The following is a 22,310-nucleotide window of genomic DNA, read 5'->3' on the forward strand; positions in this document are numbered from 1 at the left end:
CTTTTGAATGAGTTTCAATACCTTCTTATGGATGTCCATGCAACCTTCATGAACATGCCCTTCGATGGAGAGCAGCCATTTGTAGAAAAGTCTGACTCCTCCATGGAACACTTCAAAAACAGCAGGGCTCCATGTTTCTTTCTTGGCTTGACCTCCCCAGTTGGGCAGTTCCACCATCAATATTGACTTTTTGTGGCAACTCTAGAGTACAAGCCTGACAGCAGTGTTAACTTTTGCAGCTGCTTCAAACTCTCCGATAGATGTAATATTCCTTTTGGTAGGGAAGAGAGGTTGATATCACCAACTGCAGCATGAGACTCAGTCCCTGCCATCTTCTGCCACCTCTACTGCCTCCAAACCTCTCTTACACCAATGTCTTTCTGAGGAAGAGTCTCTAACTTCTCCACCAGATGGGAGACTGTCACAATCGACCTCCAGGTTATCTACCTCATCCTCAAGGGCTGAGCCCTACCAATTCTTCCCTCTAATCACCAGGACGTTAGCTCTAACACACTCCGAAAGGTGGAATTCCTCTCCCTGCTGAACAAAGGAGCCACATAGGTGGAGGTCTGAGACCCATCTTCGACCTTCACCTTTTGAACATGTTAATTCAGCAAGACAAGGTCAAGATGCAGTCACTGAACCAGGTTCTGCTGTCTGTCAATGCAAGTGAGTGGCTGTTGCTCCTGGACTGCCCGAATACCTTTTTTTCAATATGCAAATCCCCCCACCCACAGATATTACCTAAGAATTGCAGTTATGTTGCAACACTCTCAGTTCAGGATCCTACTGTTTATATGGACACCTACATCACACATTTTACAAACGTTCTGGCAGCTGCAGTTTTTTTGGGCCATGGGCATCAGTCAACACACAATGACCCTTGCTTTAATTTGGGCTTTGCAATCAACATCCAGAGATATCACCTCACTGCTGGATATGACCTATATGAAAGCTTTTCTCCTTCTACAGAGGATCAGGGATATTCAGGGAGATGTTCCTATGTTTCTAACACAGACTTGGATCCTGGTTCAGCATGTCGTAATGTCTACTGAGCCTGATGCGTTGTGCATCGTATTGGTGTCACACTCCTGATAGCAGATCAGAACACTTCATTGGTCCTTTATAAACAGTGGTTCCAACATTAAAGAAGTTTCCCTGATCGGGTGCTGATCTTCAGGCCAACCAACCTAGAGCTGCATCGCTCAGTGGATCTATCTTGTTTTTTTGTGTTTCATCCATTCAGCCTTCCACTGGCACAGCCTACCAAGGACCAAGTTGCCTTGTCTTTAGGCTGCCCATTCAACTGGGCAACATGGCAAAAAACCTGTGGTCCATGTTGGAAAAGTATCTGCACAGAAACATGTTGAAGCTGCAGGACGTCTGCCGCAGTCTTCCTTTCTATTTCACAGAGAACCATTCAGATTCTCCCAGACAACACTACCACCATCCACTATATCAACAGACAGTGATGGGGAATATTGCTGGCTGTAGCTCACCATGCAGGTTTCCTCAACGTGTGAGCAGATGCTCTAAATCATCTGTCACTGTAGGACCTACAAAATTAGATCATGAAATGACTGTGTTGATCTTTTCCAGATTGGGATATTCATATGTGGATCTCTTTGCCACATCCCAGAACATAAAGGGGCTGATTCTAAGCTTGGCGGGCGGCGGGAGCCGCCCGCCAAGCGGGAACCGCCAGAAGACCGTACCGCGGTCAAAAGACCGCGGCGGTCATTCTGGGTTTCCCGCTGGGCTGGCGGGCGACCGCCAAAAGGCCGCCCGCCAGCCCAGCGGGAAACACCCTTCCACGAGGAAGCCGGCTCCGAATGGAGCCGGCGGAGTGGAAGGGGTGCGACGGGTGCAGTAGCACCCGTCGCGAATTTCAGTGTCTGCTAAGCAGACACTGAAATTCTAAGTGGGGCCCCCTTACGGGGGCCCCATGACACCCCATACCGCCATCCTGTTCCTGGCGGCCGAAACCGCCAGGAACAGGATGGCGGTATGGGGGTCGGAATCCCCATGGCGGCGCAGCAAGCTGCGCCGCCATGGAGGATTCCCCTGGGCAGCGGAAAGCCGGCGGTACACCGCCGACTTTCCGTTTCTGGCCGCGGCTGTTCCGCCGCGGTCAGAATGCCCAAAGGAGCACCGCCAGCCTGTTGGCGGTGCTCCCGCGGACCACGGCCCTGGCGGTTTTTACCGCCAGGGTCGTAATCAGGCCCAAAGTGTCTTCCATTTGATTTGTTCCACGTACATTTGGTCTCAGAACCTACTGTATGAGTTGCACCAATTCTGCTTCTGTCAAAGGTCCTATTGGAGGTGCAGGAGGATTGACCAAAGCTGATACTGCCCATCCCAGATTGGGTGAGAAGGATCCAGTATGTTGATCCATTGCCACTCAGCATCCATCATCTCTTCTTCTCCCAACAGTGCAGCTGTGTGCTTGAATATTAAGCAGTGCCAGCTAGAGTCCCGTTCTCTTCTTCCTGAAGTGGCAGACATAAGTTTGGCTGGCAGGAAACCTGGAAAAGTTATTTGACTGTCCTGGCCACCTTCAGGTGTCTTTCTGACCAGCCATCCTTGTTTAAATCATCACTAGAGACTTGTTTTCTAAAATATTTCCTTTACTTGGTTCATCCTACATGATACATTGTTCTTCATTAGGATTAGACATTTTTGCTAACTTTCTTAATGGCACATCATCTGAGCTGTCTGGTTCGACTTCTTGCTTTGAAGATAGTATTATTGTTGGCAATAATTTCAATCCTTAGGGTCAGAGTACTTCAGACACATTTCATATGGGCCAGTATATTACTCTCACATCTGATGTGTTACTACCATTTTATTGGGTTCCTGTCTCTTAGATACCTTCAGCCCCAAAAGAAAACTGTGACCTTTTCTGAAAAAAGAACTTGCAGATGCTCCTCACTCTACCCTCATCTCTTCCATAAGTTAGCCCGTTAGCATAATTTCATCTCTACACTAGTTTCATAAATACATTGCATAACTATTTTGTTCTGTGGAGGGAGAAGGTGGCAGTTCATGCTTGACTTATGTGTCGTTACAAAGGATATTGATCAATGTTTTTTATTCAAAATAAAGTTGTGTACATAAACGTCTACTTTTCTTCCTCCTTCCTACAAGACAGAATATACAAAGTAATTTCTCCTTGTATCCATTTTTGAGCTGCACTAAAGAATGGGCATTTTAATTGTCTACTTTGCTAGTGTCAGTTTATAGAAAAATGGCAATCAAGTGCACATTTATTAACTGCACCAATCAAAACAAGGCAGTCTGCTTTTTAGGCATTGCATCACAACCTCTGTTGTTTGAAATAAACAAAAAGTGATCATATTAGCAGACAATCAAGCCTGTACTGTATATAACATAAAATACACATACACAATTGCTATTCTTTTCCTCATCCGACCAAGGAGAAAGAGCGGGTGCATAGACATGATGCGAGGTATGCATTATTGTATTACATTTTTCACACTTGAGCGGACAGAGTAGATAGTCAGCTCTTGTTGATTTTGCCAAGGCCAAGAATGGCAAGATGGGTAAGATGGTAACCAAATGCACCACTTTGATTGTGCCATCCTCTGTATCAAGATCTGCTAAGCCTTATCTAAGAAAGATCCTTCAGAGGGCATTCATGCCGACTCCACTAGGGCCAGGACTGCCTCCATAGCTATCACCAGAGACTTCCTTGTGGTTGACATCTTCCTGACAGCTATGTAGTCATCATACATACTTTTGCCACACTTTACTGCCTCAACGTCCAACCCTGCTGTGAAGAGGATGGGTACTTTGCCAGGGCTGTGCTGTGTAACTTCCATGGTTAATCTGCACCACTCAGTCTCTCCTCCTAGGGAACTATTGATTTAAAAAAATTAGGAATTTGTGGGATTATGTATCCATCAGAAGAAAAAGTTACTTACTTTCAGTAACAGTGTATCTGGTGGGTTCATCATCTTTTCATAGATTCTTCACCACCTTCTCTCCCTCCTCATGAGTTAGTGTCATCCATAGTATGCAAAAGTGTTACGTGGTGTGTTTGCCGCTGTCACTGATGGTCTCTCAGTCCACTCTGCATGCCTCAATGGGCTGCAGAAAAGTACCAAAAACTGAAACCAGCACGCCAGTTGGCCCCTAATATACTCCAGTGTCATCCCAATCTGCGGTTGAAGTTAAGCCTGTAGTCACATGGAACCACCTGGTTATGCTGAGAACCATTGTGGAGGAACAGTACAGGACATGTCTGGAACTTTGGGAGATATTAATGAGGTGAAGATCCGTGGAAAGATAATATATGCATTAGAAGTTTCATTCCCGAAGGTAAGAAACTCAGGGTGAAGTGTGTGGTCTCAGACCTGAGGAGTATCTCTGGATTGGTAATTTGCAATTTTCTTTAACATCTCTGCTCTGGTCACATACAAATGAGGGTATAGAGTGTGCCTAATGATACAGAAACTGTGCCCAAACAGCCTTAGAACAGGAACTGTCCAAGCTTTCAAGTATTTCCATAGCCCTGAGGCCTTATGGACATGACCAGCTTCAACACAGACAGTTTTACCCCTGGCATTCCTTCAAACAAGACCGAGGTAAAGGAGCAGGTGTAGCTTCTAAATGACTGCTGCCACCAAGTTATCATATACTCAACAATGACTCATTATAGCATCCTTTGCTCATTGGAATTTCAATAGAAGACAGAGTGCAAGTGCTTCATTCCAAACGGGAAGAGATATAACTTCAGAAAATTGATTGTTGGAGAGTGTGACTCTGTAGTACAGCTTCCTGTTCATCAATTTTCTCTCCGATATACCACCACAGCATTTTGGGGAGTTTGTGGTTCATATGGTTTCCAAAAGATTACATTTTGCTGTCCACAGATGACCACACAAAATACCCGAAATCTGTCCTCTGGGTCACCTGCAGATCAAATTTGTCTGGTCTTTATGGCCAAATGCCTTCCACGAGCTTATTGAGAAAAAGGATGACTTTTCCTAATTTTGCTTATCACCTGCACTACACAAAATGATATGCTGTAGTTTTAAATATTTGTTAATAACCTATTGCATACATATTTTATTGAAATGGTTTTAAATAAATTGTTCCCATACCACAGGAGCTCTCTCTTAGCACACATACTAAATACATCATTCTCTTGCTCTAGTTCCCCCGTTTCAAAACCCCGGTGTCTGTGCAGCTATTTTATATCACCCACCCTAACCTCCGCTGTTCAGCCGCAGCTGCACTAGCAAACCACCTACCGAATCACAACTCTGTGTCCTGGGAGCTCACCATTACCTCTCACGCTGACCCCATCACACTCTTTTCCCTAATCATAACTATTAAACACTGCTACTTTTTTGGGTGGAAGCCTCCACCATTCTTGAGGATGCTGTGAATGGGATTCTCACATTCTGGGCTGAAACGGGGAGTCCTGGGAGGATTGGGATTGGTAGGGAGAAGTGGAGGGGGGTGGAATCAACGAGGGTGCTGTGCTGTCCCTTCCTGCAAATTAGGACATGATCAAGAGGGTCTGAGCACTCCAGGTGTCTGACCGTGCTGCCTAAGCCATTAACAGTAGCAATTTAGCCCTCTCTCATCTGGCAGCAATTAGGGTTTATGCTGTTATGCAATTGTGAGAATGAACTGCCCTCGGTATGTCCCGTATTTCTCCCAGGGCGGACGGGAAAGCTGCTGAATCATAGAGGTTTGCACGAGGGAAGATGGTCTTGCAGATGCAGGTGGAGCAGTTGTGACTGTGGTTGATGGCCCCTCAGGTGTAGGTGGGTCAACGGTGGTTGCAGGTGATGGTCCCACAGATTCAGGGGGGAGTGATGACTGGAGCACATTTGAAATTTAATGGCTAAGGAGGACACCAAGCAAGGGAGCATGTAACTGCATTGTGGAAAGGCTCTGGAACGGTGTGTTACCAAAATGGCTACCTTCTTCCTCGCTAAGGCTTGGGGAGTCTACATTACACAGCACAGATACCCCTTTATATCCAATGTGCCACAGAAAGTGGAAACGATCAGACATTTCTCTAAAATGGCTTCTTACACATACATTGTTTACATATGCACGTTAATAGCACATGCGCCTTTAACATATTCGCCATTGAAGCCCTAAGGATTATCCAGAAATGACCAACTAGAGCTGAAATTACGTCTGTTTTATACAAGTCCTGGAGAGAGAGCAGGAGCTGAGCAGTTATGCTACTGTCTCATTTGCTGTTATGTCTGGCATCTTAATGTTTTCTAAGCCCCTGCAGTTCACAGACTAAAAAGATGTGACATCACTTAGATGGTTAAAATGCTGATGAATATTACGATGAAATCATGTGTTTTAATAAAGAGCATGTTTAAAAGGAAGTCGTTTAATAATTTGTACCTTGTCACCCTAGCCCTCGTCCCTGAGGAAATTATATGTTAGGAGTAGACCTGTTGTAAGGTGGACGTTGTGGTGTTTAAATGTTTCTTTTCTGAGTATTAATGTGTTTTCAATGTAGGCAGAGGACGCCTTGTGCAATAAAATCACAGAGAACCTGAAGGACTTTCAAAAAGCATTAATGAGTGTTGACAGTAAAGGCAAAGGAGTTATCAGCAAGAACACACTGAGAAGAATCATCCTTGCATACTGCTCATCTCTGTCAGAGGAACATTTCAACAAGTAAGTGTTTTATGTGTTTCTTGTACACGCTGCCTCTGTGGCTAGGATTGGTGTTGTTGCCAATAATGAAAACTCTTCCACATGCCTAAGGAATGCGTAAAAATTGCTGGATTAAAGAGAATAAATTATGATAGCAGGAGTCAGAAGCGAAGCTTTCAGCATTTCTAGACATTCCCAAAAAAATGTATAGAGGGAGGGCAATCATCTAGACTTAGGTGTGACTTTTAGGCGAGATATAGCAGACTTTGCTTTTAAGTAACCGATTAAGGGTGCCTGTTCACTGAGAATGATGCATGCTTGTTTAGAGCCCGTAAAATGAAAATGAACACCGGCCAATATATTTTTTGAACCAGTAAGTGTTCTCAGTTCAAGCAGGGAAAAGTATCCAAAACGAGAGTTTGGTCATAGGCGCCATCAGGAGGCAGAATGTCACGAAACACATTGTCTCAACTTCACACCAATAGCAAACCAGAGTCATGGTCTGGTGTCAACGTTCCGCTGTTTGGGATCTGGAGACTTAAAAATTCCTTTGGAACTTTTCTACAACATCTTGTTGTGTCTCTGACTGCAAATATTGTCTCACACTGCAAATATTTATAAACTAAATATACTGCCAGACATTTATGAGGTTTCGTCTTGTTTAGGTTTGGCAAGTTTCATAGATATACTTTAACGGGGCAAAGTAAAAAGGAAGAGGCAAAAACATATTCATGTGCTAACCACTTTGTTTCTGTGTATTGAATTTGGGATCACCGACAAAATACCGAAAACACCAATATCGTGAGGACAGAATGTTGTGTCAAAATTATCAAGGACTAAAATATCAAGAAGGTAAGGGCAAATAGGTAAGTATAGATTTACTGTTCTTAACTCCACATCTACGCACCTTGAAGGTATACATATCATCAAGGTACATGTATGTGGAGTTATATACAGTAAAACTTTATTTGTCTATAGAAACTTACTTTCATAATATTTTTGTCCTCAATATTTATGACACAATATTTTGTCCCATATTTGTGTTTTCAATATTCTGTCTAAGTACCTTGAATCTACAGGATATTTGGCAGCCTGTTAGCAAGTTAAGCTCAGTAAGCATTTCAGGTTTCATGCAAATTCAACAGGACGAGGACGGTGGGGTCGAAGGGGTAACCAGCCTTTAAAAAGAAAATTATTCTTCAGTGATAACTTTTTTTAAACAATCTATCATACACATTTCAAATAATCAATATTTTCTCTAATGGTGTTTCATGGAGGAAATTGCAGTGACAGGACTGAAAAATTCTGCATCGGAGTAAAGAAGTCAATTTTGTGCTTCTTCCTCCCCTGCTTAGTAAACACCACCTTTTAGAAGAAATTGGTGTATTCATACCTTATGATTTGCCCTTTCCAAGATGGTGGTTGACGCACATATTTCTCCCTGGGGTTCCCAATCAAAGATGTAATCAAGTGTTTTTGTGGGGCATCAATAGGTGTTTGAATCATATACAAAGGAGGCATTAAAGAGTGATGGGTGCATCACAACTCATGTGTTCCCCTATTTTTCCTTGCATTCATCCACTACAATTCTGGCCATAATTGTTGCTCTTTGTGTCCTGAATTTCCCATTGGAGATTCTAAAGGGTGTCTTTGCTTGGCCCTTGAGAAGACTGTCAAGGAGGATTTTTCTGCTTATTGTGAATCCTCTTATAGAGCCACTTGACACATTTAACCTGTACTACTTGAAAGAGTCATAGCTGTCCTCAGGCAATCAAGAAGAAAACTTAACAGACCTTCACAGCATCCTGTCCTTGCCATATCTATACAGGGCACTCAACAGAAATTAGGCACATATATGGTCTGGAACACCACAAGTGAAAGGGAGTTGAAGATGTAAATCAGGCTGTGAGTGACGTCTGAAGCGGAGGTGTGGGTTAGATACAACCAATTCCACCACCTCACTGAAATAAAGGACACTGCTAACATATGGACAAAGAAATCAAAAGCCTGGAGAACCTTCTAATGTCCTGGCATATACTGAATACTGCTATAAGAAACAATGTTTTCACTTTTAGATGGCAAGCATGACTGACTTCTTCAGGCTTGCAGTTGCCTTCTCTGTTTAGAACCCTGTTCTGCCAGAGAAGATTCCACTGGTTCCACCTGCAGAAGACTTTGATAGATTACCGATTGACACTGGTCTACCTGTGAAAGTACCTCAGACCATCGGCTTTATTTAGGGTGGACATTTCAACATATTTATTCCTGTTTGGTACTGCAGTGGAAAGACTGGATAGTATAGAACACATAAACAAATAAATGACCCCCACATGTTTGTCATAAACTACAGCTTGGGAAGTTTGTTTTTGGAGAACAAAAAGTATGCTGTCTGGCCCCATAGAACAAGGCACATGCACAGCAAAACTTCATACAGAGCCATCATAGAGGCACATTGAACATGGCACGCACATAGGAAAACTACAGCCGAGCCTTCATAGCAGCGGTTTCTGTGAAGGCACTTCCTGGCAAGATGCCTAAATGTGGCAAGTTGTAGCCTGCAATTGCAGCAGAGTACATACTTCAGCTGTGTTGGGGGAAGGGAATACAGTCCACTCATTTCTAATTGAGGTCCTATAGTAAAAAAAAATAGCAGATTTCTATTTCTCCAGTATTGGGGTATCTTTCATAGATTCACATGTTTGAATCATTCCCTGTTGTCGAAGTGGGAGTCCCACGGTACATAGAAAGCAGTAGATTAAATTTTAAACATTGTAATCAATGGAAAAAATACATTAAATTTTACAGTTTATTAGTGCTATTATAAAAGACCCAAAGTCCAGCCAATCAGGCGAGACCACCCTTTAGAACCCTCAGCACAGTGGCTCAGTCTCTCAGATTTTCTACCGCACATCGTGTGTAAGGGAGTCTCCCTGAGCTCTGCTCAGTTTACCTTTTCCTGACAGGAAATGTTCCATATACTGTGTTCTACATCGACAGCTGTAATTTCCATTAACATGTCTACAGCAAAGAAAGGTTTATTTCGACCTTGCAACACCTGTGGTAAGCTAAGGCTTCACTGTGAGGACCCTCACAAGGAGTGAATTTACTGTCTTCACCCACAGCACAAGGTGAAAGACTGTAAAAGTGGTAGAACCTTTCCCAGCAAGACCTTGAGGGACAGAGAAGCCAGGCTCCTTCTTTAGTTTAAAAAATGCAAGACCAGAGAAACTCTCTCTGATGATGAGGACAGCCATGCCTCTGTGGCATCAAGAAAAAGGAAGAGATCTGTTGAGAGTATTTCTCCTAAAAGAAGTAAGGCAGCCAAAAAACTGCACTCTCTGAGGGGAATAAATGATGAAGTTCCTTCAACTTCAAAGGAACATAGCGGAGAAGTTCGCTCTGAACAGTCCACTCCAACTGCAACTTCATGCAAACTCAAGAGGCCATCTACATCTTTGCCTCGTCAACGTCAAAAATCTCAATATCCCGTTGACGACAGGTTTTGCATCATCTACTACCATGGCGGCGGCAACATTTACAGCTCCATCGTCGCCAATGATAGTAAAGTTAACACTGTTGTCATCAACGACAATAATGTCAGTGAGTTTGAAGTATGGCTCTTCTTTATCTACCCAGGCAATAAAGATTTCAAAGAAGTTAACATCGGCGACGGATAAGGGATTAAAATCTGCATCGTCGACACGCACACCGTCGACGTCAGCGTCGACGGATAAGCCACCTATTAAAACCCCATTGATGATGATCCCATTGATGCCGGCTCCGTCAACAATGGCAAAAAAGACTATGACGACAATAACACAGTCGGCGACCACACAGTCGATGACCACACTGTCGACGAGCACACCGTCAACGAACATACCATCGACGGCACAATTTTCTTCATCGACGGCAGTGGATTCCGGAGGATCTTCCTTTTTGCCCTGAAGAATTTTAGCAATACGACGTAAATCCACTCAACAAACACTACTGCCTTCACAAACCTCGCCTAGGAAGGTATCACATGCGCCTCCACAACATCTTTTTGATGAGGACGATGAGGAAGACGGAGAAAACTGCTCAGACGATGGTCTGTTTCCGGTGGCGCGTAGTCCTTCAGACCCAAGAATAAAATGCCAAGAGGAAGAAGAAGAAGAGAGTGAACAAGTATGTGTTCTGCACTCATTTCGAGAACAGCAACACTCAGGTGCCCAAGAGCAACAGCACGAGCCAACAGTCCAGATGCCAATATCATTAATTTCAAATTTGCAACATATAATGCAAGATTATTATTCCAGATTCCTGCCACCAGGATCAACCACTCCTTTGCAGCATCTGAAAATGCCGTTGAGTCCTCCTCCCAACCAACCCTCAGACTCTCAAATACCGATATCAACTCCATCGCCACTTCATAAAAACAATCCGCCCTCTTCGGAAGACAAACAAGAAGAGGGCGAGTTACATGACACTGAGTCACTCCTCATTGAATGGGATGATTACCAAACACAAACACCATCCCCTCTACGCCACCACTGGTAGATTCACCACCACAGGAAATTGGGGGATTCCATAGTGTAATGGAAAGAGCAGCAAAGAGGTTCCAGCTCCCCATCATATCTAAACAGTTGTATTGTTTCCTTTACGACTCTAAGGAAATCGGTTCATGCGATCCTGATTGTGGACTTCATCTGGGAAGAGGGCCTTAATTGATGCAGACCCCTTTTTCCATTCCAGCAGTACTTCCTAGGCTGGACAAAAAATACAAAGCACCAGAGAATTCACCAGCCTATTTAACTGGTCATCCTAAGCCTGACTCAGTGAAATCTCAGGCGGCCCAGCGCCATTCCAGGAATCCTTCCTTTCCGCACCCCCGGATAGAGAATGAATGCGCTTGGATTCAATAGGGAAAACGTTTTCAACAACTGCTACTTTACCATCTTTATGGTCCTCCAGAATAGTAAAATAATTCCTAAAGAGATTATTCATATTGTTTCCTCCAAGCGCTTACCTCTGCAAAGAGGGTCAGTGACATTCAAGCATTCACAATCTCTCCACCTTTTCTTCAATTTAAACCAGAAATGGTCATTCTTAGAACTAATCCTAAATTCATTCCTAAAGTTCCCTCAAACTTTGATCTGAACGAACTAGTAATATTAAAGACTTTCTTTCCAAAACCTTGAACTCCAGCAGAAAGAGCGCTGCATTCCTTAGATATCAAAAGATGTCTCAAATTCTACATACAAAGAACTCGCAGCTTTCATAAAAGCTGATCAATTGTTTGTGGGCTATGGACAACTCAGAAAGGGGTATCCTGTTACCAAACAGTCTATAGCTCGGTAGATAACCACCGCCATACAATTTTGGGACCAGCTAGCGGGAAAACCACTAACAGCCAACGTCAAAACTCATTCCAAAGATATTTATTTATACATGTAAATATCAGCATCTTATGTTTACTGCTAACTATTCTGATTCGAGCATGTAAATCTATGAAAGATAAACCAATACTGGAGAAGAAAATAAGTTACTTACCTGTAACTGTGGTTCTCCAGTATTGGTAACTTTCATAGATTCACATGCGACCCATCCTCCTCCCCATAGAGGCTCACCTCATGTTTCTCTCTTTTGTACGTCACTCGTGCTAGAAAATCTGAGAGACTGAGCCTCTGTGCTGAGGGTTCTAAAGGGAAGTCTCACCTGATTGGCTGGACTTTGGGTCTTTTATAATAGCACTAATAAGCTGCAAAAGTGAATGTGTTTTTTCCATTGATTACAATGTTTAAAATTTATTGTACTGCTTTCTATGTACCGTGGGACTCTCACTTCGACGACGGGGAATGATTCAAGCATGTAAATCTATGAAAGATACCAATACTGGAGAACCACAGTTACAGGTAAGTAACTTATTTTCTTACATATCTTAATTTGCTGAATGATCAGATAAAGCAATATCATTTAACTTTACAGAACAAGCTGTACAGAACATTTCAACATCCTTGAATTCACGGCATGATTCCCGAGAGTCAAAAGTGTACTTACCATTATTGTTCTGCATGTCTTGTATCAGGCCCAAAGTTCACGTACCCTCCTTTGTCTTGCACGTCTTGTGTGGTCTTGGGCCTCTTATTCACTGTTCCACCATGGTATAAACCTTGTGTACTTACTCATTAAAATACTTCAACTAGTGCCATACTGCTGCTATTCAGGAAGATGTTCTTCATTTCATGTCCTCTGCTCGTCATAAGTGTCTTAAATTATTACTAGAATTCTGTTCTGTATACAGACCTGTTTTTCGGCCCCATGTTGATCAACGTGTCTTCATAAACTGCATTTACTCAAACTCATAATTACAGATAGCTCATATAGGAATCTCTTTTAAAAAGCACATCATATCTTCCAGGTCATTTAATGCTCTGTTAGAACCAATTCCAGCATGTTCATATATAGCTTTCATTCTGACTGAAGAAGAGTTTATGATTCCCAATTCTAGTTTGACTTTATCTTCAATTTGCAATCACATTTGTGTGGGAGAATTACCAAACACATTGAAGCTTTGTGCTAACAGCTATTGAATATTTTTTTATATGTAGATTAGATTCATGCACAAACCATTGTTTTTTGCACTCATGCTTTTCTGTGTAATAAGGACAATATGAGCATCACATCACATAGACCATGTATTTAGTTTCTTAAATACAATATCCCTTCATTTTACCACCATTGAGCCTATGAACATCATGAAAACGTTTGTGTCTAATTCACATAAATATCTCATTGGATGCGTAAACAATGTAAATTTATTTGTTTGGAGGAATTTGTTTTGCTTTGAGCAGTTTAAGAACTTGTCATCCAAGTTCATTGTTGTCTGATGTAGAAGTAATTGTGGCATAGGGAACAAGTCCTTATCATGTTTCAAGAAATGTCTTATGTTTGAAAAAACTCTTGAGATCTGTAATGATGCTGTTGAATGTCTGTAGACAAATATAATCAGGCTCCTTTGTGGCCAATTGACTATCTGCTGCAGTAGATCCACTCTATTGCTTATGGCTGCTTCGACCTGTTATTTAAATAACCATTCTTCATCACAGAATATCTCCCTGACTTGTTGAATTGAAATCTTAGTTTGTGATTTTATAGTCATGCTGTGTTTATAGCTGAGCAATTGTCTGTATATTAATCTCTTAAGCAAGTTTCTTGGATGGAAAATTAGAATTGAGGTATGTATTTCTGTAAGTGGTTATTTCCATCAGTAACACATTTGACTTGTGTTGCTGTTATCAGAATATTTAGAAAGCGTATATTTGATGTTGAAATATTTCAACGACATTGCTCTGCAGACTCCAGTAAAATCATGAAAGTATCACTACCAGCGTACCAAGTTTTCTGTTAGGCGTTTGCAAAAATGTATCTTCGGCCAGATGGTATTTATGTCACATAGCTGAGTTAATAAGGCAATTCATTTATTCAAAAGGAATGAAAATTAAGTGACGGGCAAATGTCAAGCAGTGGTATGAGATAAATTAGCTTTATGGCATATTTGATCTAAAATAGCGGCGAGTCATTCACAAGAGGATATAGTTAGAAACGTTCATTTGGCAAAATTATTATAGGTATCCCAAAACTGGAAAGTGTGTTTCCAAGGGTAAAATGTGTGGATTTTCAGAATTCCTAAGCTGGTGTTTGGAGAAAATGGTTGCATATCCAAAATATACCTATAAATCATGCTGTGCTGGGGAGAAGTATTACTAATATTATTAACTTTGTGCCATGCATTTCAGCTATGTCTATTTTATATGACTCATGCAAAGGTGGGCGCATATTGACATAACCTTTTTTACATTACTGCTGGTGACCCTCCCAGATGAGCTATGGTGATCACTGTTTACAAGCTTGCACAGGGTGGACACTGAGGTAATCTTGTCTGATGTGGTCACTTTTCCAACGCTTGGAAAAGTAGCTCGGTATGCTTTTCATTGAACATAAGTAGATATTTTTAGGGAAAAGGATGGAGACCCCTCCTTAACTTGACAACATCCTGAACTGTTTTGTCTATGCCATTGGTGGAAGTAATTGGTGAGACCCAACCTCGAATATTAAATTCAGTTGTAGACTCCAGCCAGCAATAAGCAAACATAGCTTCACCAAAACATGTTCAGTAGAGCTGGAGGTACAAAAAGGTAATAGAGCTAGGAACGGTCTAAGGCAACAACAAAGGAATTCTGAGTGGTGGCAATGTGATGTCATTTTATAGCTTGAGTATGGTTTCTCGTATACTAGTAAGCCTGAAGAAGATCACCACATGCCAACTTTGATGCATTTGTTACTGTTTTTCTTCAACATGTTTGGTGTTTTGGTACTTGGAATTACACTTTGTAAACTTCTTTTTGATTCATTTGCTACTGAACTTTATAAAGTATGCCTTTTTGGATGATCGACTACTGCTGCTTTCCAGAGGTAACAAATTGAACATTATTCTGGAGAATTAGAGGATGGAAATACATATTTTCTGGAGATGTATGTTTTGAGTGACGAGATAAGGTTTTACATTTATCTTCCCATGTAATTGTATTTACAGTTTGCCTAAATCCAATTGCCATATTTTATTTTCCTAGGCTGTGCAGTGGGTGTGGTGATTGTTCTTCTGATGGGATTCATTATGTGGAATTTCTGAAGAATCTGGGAATTTATTTACAACCATTTGGGGACACGTCCAATATTCATACACAGTCAACAAAGGAGCTTCAACAGAGCGAAGAAATGAGAGAACCAGATACCACTAATGGGTACTCATGCTTTCCTCACAGATATCAACAGTTTAAAGGGCATTTGCAAAACAATGCAGTTTCTTTTATATTTTATAATGGAGGGGTGAAAACGTCTGTGGGTATGTGGCATGCACTGATATTTTATCTGCAGCTACATTATGTTTGTGTCAGACTTACAAATCTACATGTATTGATAACAGGTCTTTGTTTTGCTTGAAAATATTAAATTCCATATTTTTAAGTATTGCTTCACTGTTCATTTTCTGTCTCACTTTATCACATCTCTACCCTCGGAATGGTTCTGTGTATTCTTCCTCCACCTTGCAAACGATAACTTATTCGCACCCTTCACCAACATTGGTGACTGGTTATAGAGTTAACAGCTGTAGATAGGAAGAGGTAGGCAGATAAGGCAAAGTTGTGTAAAAGGACAGCACAGAAGTTCATCTTAAAGTATATGAGCATTTTATTTGTGTATTCAAAACGTATATTGGCAAACAAGCGCTCACTTGCATTATTATAAAAATAAGTAATGATCCAATAAGTTGATGAAAGCAAAATAAAAATCTAAAGTAGAGAATGGGATGCCAATGTTTTTCAACCAAGAGATGGTTTCCGGACTGACAAGCAGACCCTTCTTCATGGGGACCCACATCATCTTCACAGGAGAGCAGTTTGTCAGTAAATAAACCTCTGCCGCATGCAGTATGCATAAACAAAAGATCATTCCCAGTGTCATACCAATGTATAATGTAACAACATCACACTTCAAAATGCAACTAAGTGGTGCCGGGTCAGTATTTGCAGCCAGCGGTAACTGAGGCACATCGAGGCAGTTGGTTGAGCGCCAGTGAAGGGTTGGAACCTATCATAATTCTGAAATATAAACAATATCTCAGAGGTAAGAACAAGCTAGAGTATTTTCAACAATGGCAACTGATTGTCCCTTAATGTGAAACTTTTCAAACTCCACAGCTAACTCGAACAAATAAGTTACTTACATTTGGTAATTTTCTCTCTGGTGTATACTCTAACCACAGATTGCTCACCTTAAAATATTACCCAGGCACCAGACTGGATTTCAAGATTTTTTGAGGCACACATCTCTAGGTACTGTGGTGCAAATGCACACTGACTCCATATACCCCTTAAGTGATGGCGCGGAGCCACATAGGAGCTACACCTCTTGCTGTTAAAGTCAATTTATTATCCTTTCCTTCTCTGCTTCCTCAGCTGTAGAGCATGAACATTTGTTGGTTACATTAGGTTTGAGAGACCGTTTTTAGATGTTAAAAAAGGCCACACCAGAGAATAAGGAGGTGAGATGGAAGTGAGGAATCTGAAGTTAAATAGAGTATTTACCAGAAAGAGCGTTAACAAAGCCACGTAACTTTCTCATCTGATGGATATTTTTCTGAGCTCAGATTTGTCCTCTTAGAATAGACACCAAAGCACTACCTCCACAAGGTAGAGGTTCTGTGGAGTGGCCTCAGACCAAAAAGATTTGCAGAACTGAGTTGGTGAAATGTCCTTCCTGCCAGACCTGACAGTCAAGCCAACAGTGATTCAAGAACGTATGCACTGATGCCATGATGTAGGCTGGCAGATATCAACAACAGGCACTCCTCATGCTCATGCAGTGGTTGTGGCCTTAGCGCTGGTGGAATGGGCTCTCAGATTTTTAGGTGGCTGCTTCTTACACAGAACTTAGCAGATCTTAACGCAAAAGACAAAACACTTTGATAAGGTCCTATTCTGCAAAGCCTACCCATTCTTTGATCCAGAGAACACCTTAAAAAGTCAAATGTTCACTCAATCCTTGATATGATTTATGTAGAAGCTTAAAGTTCACCAGTGGAGCCTCTGCTCCTCTTTCACAGTGGATCAAATAATTCTGCTTGAGTAATGAATTGCCCAACATGGAACAGAATCTCAATGTTTGGTAAGAAGGACACCCAAGATTTCAGAAACGATTTGTCTTGAATAAAATGTGCTGTATAGCAGTTCAATCACCAGTGCCTGCTGTTCATCAAAGCAACAAGTTGATGTAATCAGAATTAGAAAGACAGTCTTCAAGATTAAGAGACACAGTCAGCAGCTATGCATGGGCTCGATGTGCGGACACATGAGAAGACTAAGTGAAGGTCCAACTGTGGCAATACAAATGGCTTGGGATGACAAAAAATCTTATACAGTGTCCACTGCAAGACCTCCCTGGGCTAAAGGCAAAACAAACAAAATAACTTTGTCTAGTTTTATCTCTAAGGGGTCTGTGTCCCAGTCACCGCATGTTACCAGTTTGTCCCAGCATAAATAGATTTCACAGAGGAGCACCTAGAGGCAAGGATGACATCCACTACCTCAGGCACCATATTCAAAGCAGTCAGTTGCCACTAACTAATTTCCAAGCATGGAGATGTATATTTTGTACATTCGGGTGGAGGACCTTGCCCTGCCTCTCGTCAGTGGCAAAAATATCTATGCCAGGCTCTCCCACTGAAGGCAGATGCCCTCTACCACCTCAAGATGTTAGCACCACTTGTGATCTGCCAGGTGACTTCTGTTCAGTTTATCCCCTTCAGTCTTCAAGGGCACCACCAGATGTTTGGCTACTAAAAATATGCAGTGGAGTCTAGCCACCTCCCGAGACCCAAAGCCTCCTGGCACAGGAACCAAGGCCACAATCCACCGTGCTTGTTGCAGTACCACACGGCCATGGTGTTTTCCCTGAGAACCTGCACCACCTTCCACTTGATGGATGTTTTAAAGGCCTACAGGACCAAGTGAATGGCCTGCAGCTCCAGTAAATCGATGTGGAGCTGGTCCTTCATTGGAGACCATCTCACCCACATGAACCCCATCCACAAAACTCAGCTGTGATGCATTTGTCACCATTGGTAGCTTTGGGAGGGGAAGAGAAAGTGGCCTACCGCAAGGTAAACCAGGGTTGGTCAGCCATCACTTCAGATCTTGAGCTGCCTACTCCGAGATCTGGATGGTTTCAGAAAGATAGTCTTGATGGTTTCTGATGGTGTCAGAAAAGTGCATTCATATTATGGCTCCACATTCCACTGCAGGGCTTGCATGTGGCACCTAGCATGGTTTGAAGGATGCATGAGGCCTAGTAGCCTCAGAGTCACCCTCACGTGGATCCAGGAGAGTTCCTGAATCATCAGGGTCATAGCCCAAGTGACCTGGACTCCTTGTTGCAAAAGAAAATCCTGGAACTCAACCATATCCAGGATTGACCCAATGAAAGGAAGTCTCAGAGAGGGAATTGGGTGAGACTTTGGTTCATTTACGGTGAAACTCAATGATGTCATAAGGTCTGCCATCGTCCAGAGGTGTACCAGTGAGTTTGCCTTCAGCAGCCGTCATGTGAATACAGCAACTGCAGACTGCCAAAGAAGGGCAATGACCATTGTCTTTATTTTTGTGAACACCCACGGGGTGTGGATGAGGCCCAAAAGCAACAGAGTTCTTGAATCACAGACAAAGTATGTGAGACTTTAGAATAGGTATACGAAAATACATGTCCTGCAAGTCAAAGAATACCTTCAGGTGCCGGGATCTAGAGTCAGTAGGATCTGAGCCAATGTGAGCATTTCAAATTTTCCCCTTCTATTCCAAGAAAGGCTTGATGCCCCCATTATGTTTCAGGATTTGAAATAGGGAGAATAACACCCCTGCCTTTCTACGAGTCTGATACCATCTTTATGGCACTTTTGGAAAGAAACAGGCATGCATTCTAGAGCAGGATGGACAGATGCTCATCTGATGTTCATTCTGCTGTGGCATGCATATTGTGCAGGCAGGAGAGAGAAGGTAGGATATAGCCTTTTTAATCATTTGCAATGCAAGACCTATTTGTCAAACTTGATGGATCATGAACCACAGAGGAAGTACTGGATCCTAACTCCCACTGGTGCACCACATAGGACAAACTTAAATAGTTTGTTGGGTGTTGGAGCAGGGGAGGAAGGGTTGGAAGAACAGTGGTCCTGCTAGCCCACGTTGCCTGCCAGATCAACATCCATGGCCCTGAAAGGACTTGACTGTCTGTTGAATCACTGGTTGCCAAGGCTGTCTTTGATTATACGTTAGCTCTCTTGAATAGCTCTACATTTCCAAAACTGGTGCGGAAGTTGTTTGGCAATGGGCAGAAGCCCTAAGGAATTCACTCTGGCTCCACTAGTATTGTTGAATGTAATCTGTCTTTTCTCAGAAGAGCTGCGACCTATCAAATGATATGTCCATTAGTGATCCTGCAAATCGCTGGAGAATCCAGTAGAAATAATCCAAGTTTGCCTAAGAAGGACAACATTGGTGGCAGCTGCAGTGCCAAGGCAATTTGTGGCATCCAGTACTACATAGATAGTATATTTTATTCTGTACATTTATCCCCGGTCCAAAGAGGTTATATGATCTTCCAGGACTGCCCACAATATCTCAGCGACCCAATAGGGCATGGGTGTATCAGCCCAACAGATTGTGATACAGACTGGCAAAAAAAAACATTCATACAGTTGCCAATCCTCTTGGATTCTGTTTCCAGAGGAGTGCTTGGAAATGGGTTGAGGTCTGCACAATAAGGCTTTCTGGATTGCTGTACTTAGTGGGACAATCTGGGTGACGAGGTGCAAGTCTATGATGTCTGGCCATATGCCTGTTTACAGAGAGGCAGGAACATAGTGTAGACCAGGTACCATTTAGAGTATCTGTGAAGGCATCATTATACAGAAGTAAGGGCTCAAATGTTACTGGCCCATGCTTCAAAATATCTGTCAAAACATTTGTTGCCATTTCAATTGAGTGCAGTTGTAACTGTAACACCTTGGCTGCCCTCCAGACTACCACTGCAAATGAGGAACTCTTTTCTTTTGGTGACCCATGGGGTAAGTCTAACCCTGTCTCAGAGTGGTATTACACACACTGCCATTCTGTAAATCAAAGTATAAGGAATCATTAGTATAATGAAGAGGGAGCAAGCCACCTACTTTACCATCATCATCATCAATACCGTAGGATGCGCCCTGCACTTGCAGAAGATCAGACTCAGAACCAAAATGACAAAGGCACCTCTGCTGATAGCTGTGATGCATTAGAGGCACAAGGCTAAAGCCTGGCTGCAAGACAACTGGTTGCCCTTTTGTAATTTTGAAATGCCCCATTGGTCAAACTTGAGCCAATATTGGTTTGGGGTCAAACATGGATGTCAGCACCGGATCACCTGGCTATACCAGTGTGAATCCTTGGACAGGAGTTGAACTCTGTCATGTTCTAAGATGGTGTGGGCCTAGTAACTTGTCGTAGGGGGACAGATATTGCTGAGGAGGGACCTGCTGGTGGTAACCCTAATGGAGGCCCCTGCAAAATTGTGGAGAAAAAGGCACGCCAGATCGAGTTGGAAGTGAACTAAATATTTGCAGCATGGCTTCTTTGAAGGCATGGATCTGCTGCAGGACAACAACAGCCCAGGGCCCACAACAGCCCAAGGTCAACGACAGCCCAAGGAACTTGGCACATTTCAAGACTAGCTGATGAATCAGTTCTATGCCCAGTGACATGGATGGAGTGCCACTTGACATCCTGTAGCCTTCTTCTTGGGCAGAGTCCCACTTGTTTTTTTTATGCTTGCATTTAGATTTAGATTTATTTAATGACTTAGAGTTGTGTCCCAAGGCACTAAAAACGCTCCTTGTGCTGGTCCATGACTGACATCTACTTCCTGCAGTCACAGCACGGCTTGAATCTTGTCATTTTTGGTTGGCTATTATTCTGTAGCACACTGTGGAAAAAATTGGGATTCGTCAGAAAAACTGAAAAATGTAAGAGCAAAGCTCCAAAGCTGCGTTGGAAGGTGCAGAAAGAAAGGAATGACATCTGTGCATACTGGTGGCACTCATATGCGGCTCTGCTCTGTCACTTCTGGGTAGTATAGAGCAGTGCTTAATTTGAGTCTGTGGTTTCCGGTGCTCGTGACTGGCACTTAAGTGTAAGCACCAGCTGTAGTTACAGTCCGCCAAATGGTGGCACTCCCTGTTTAATTTTTAGATTAGCACAACAACCATGTTTATTAAGTCAATTTGCATTGAAAATGTATAACATCAGCCTCTCACGCCATTATCATAGCTTTGAGTGGCCTGAAATTGTCTGAATTGTCATACCTGTAGGATTGGAATGGTTAGGTGTTGTGTTGGTACTGTCATTGGCAGCGCTGACAGGGGAAATGGGTGGTGCAGGCTGCAGTGGCCTTCCAAGAAGGGCCCATGCAACTTATTTTTTTACAAATCAATCACTGGTATGGAGCCAATGCGGACCTGCACTACGCTACCAAGAGGTTACTGGAGTACTCCCATAAAATATCTGTGGATCCAATCTGGTGCCTGGGGAATGTTCTAAAGTGAGGAATCTGTGGTATCCATTGGGAAAATAGCACATCGGAGACACCCTTCGTGGGAGGGAAGCAGCCAAGTAAGAGTTGTTAAATTTAATACCGGAATAATTCGCAGTCATTGGAAAAGAAGGCTTAAAGGTCGTAAGTGGTGGGGAAAGTATTTCATCCAACTCCGAGGAAGAGGACTCGGAGAAGATATCAGATCATATTAAGATAGTTAAGCTCTACTTTTCTGGCTACCAAGGGTGATCAAATCGTAACAACCCATGAAGGAATAAACTTGAAGAATGCCCCAAATACTCTAAAAGTACTTCCTAAATAAGTAAGTCCAAAGCACGCTGCTACCCTAACAGGGCACTAAGTAGCCCAACAAAAGCTTAAATGTTATTGAAAATGAACAAGCAGTTACAACAATACATTCGACAATTTTTCGGCAGCATCAGGAGCTCCACGAAAAAAAGCGGTGTGAGGAAAAACAGACAAGCATTCTG

At 42.5% G+C, this 22,310-nt stretch overlaps 1 protein-coding gene across 1 annotated transcript in view; it reads left to right on the forward strand.

Moving 5' to 3' along the window:
• Nucleotides 1–22,310, forward strand: part of EFCAB6 (EF-hand calcium binding domain 6) — a 469,029-nt gene that overhangs the window by 232,340 nt on the left and 214,379 nt on the right. Inside the window, exons 14-15 of the mRNA XM_069228294.1 lie at nucleotides 6,521–6,681; nucleotides 15,270–15,440. Of these exons, the coding sequence (XP_069084395.1) occupies nucleotides 6,521–6,681; nucleotides 15,270–15,440 (332 nt within the window). The remainder of the gene's footprint in view (nucleotides 1–6,520; nucleotides 6,682–15,269; nucleotides 15,441–22,310) is intronic.

This window comes from Pleurodeles waltl, chromosome 4_1 (assembly GCF_031143425.1).
Source record: "Pleurodeles waltl isolate 20211129_DDA chromosome 4_1, aPleWal1.hap1.20221129, whole genome shotgun sequence".
Lineage (NCBI taxonomy): Eukaryota > Metazoa > Chordata > Amphibia > Caudata > Salamandridae > Pleurodeles > Pleurodeles waltl.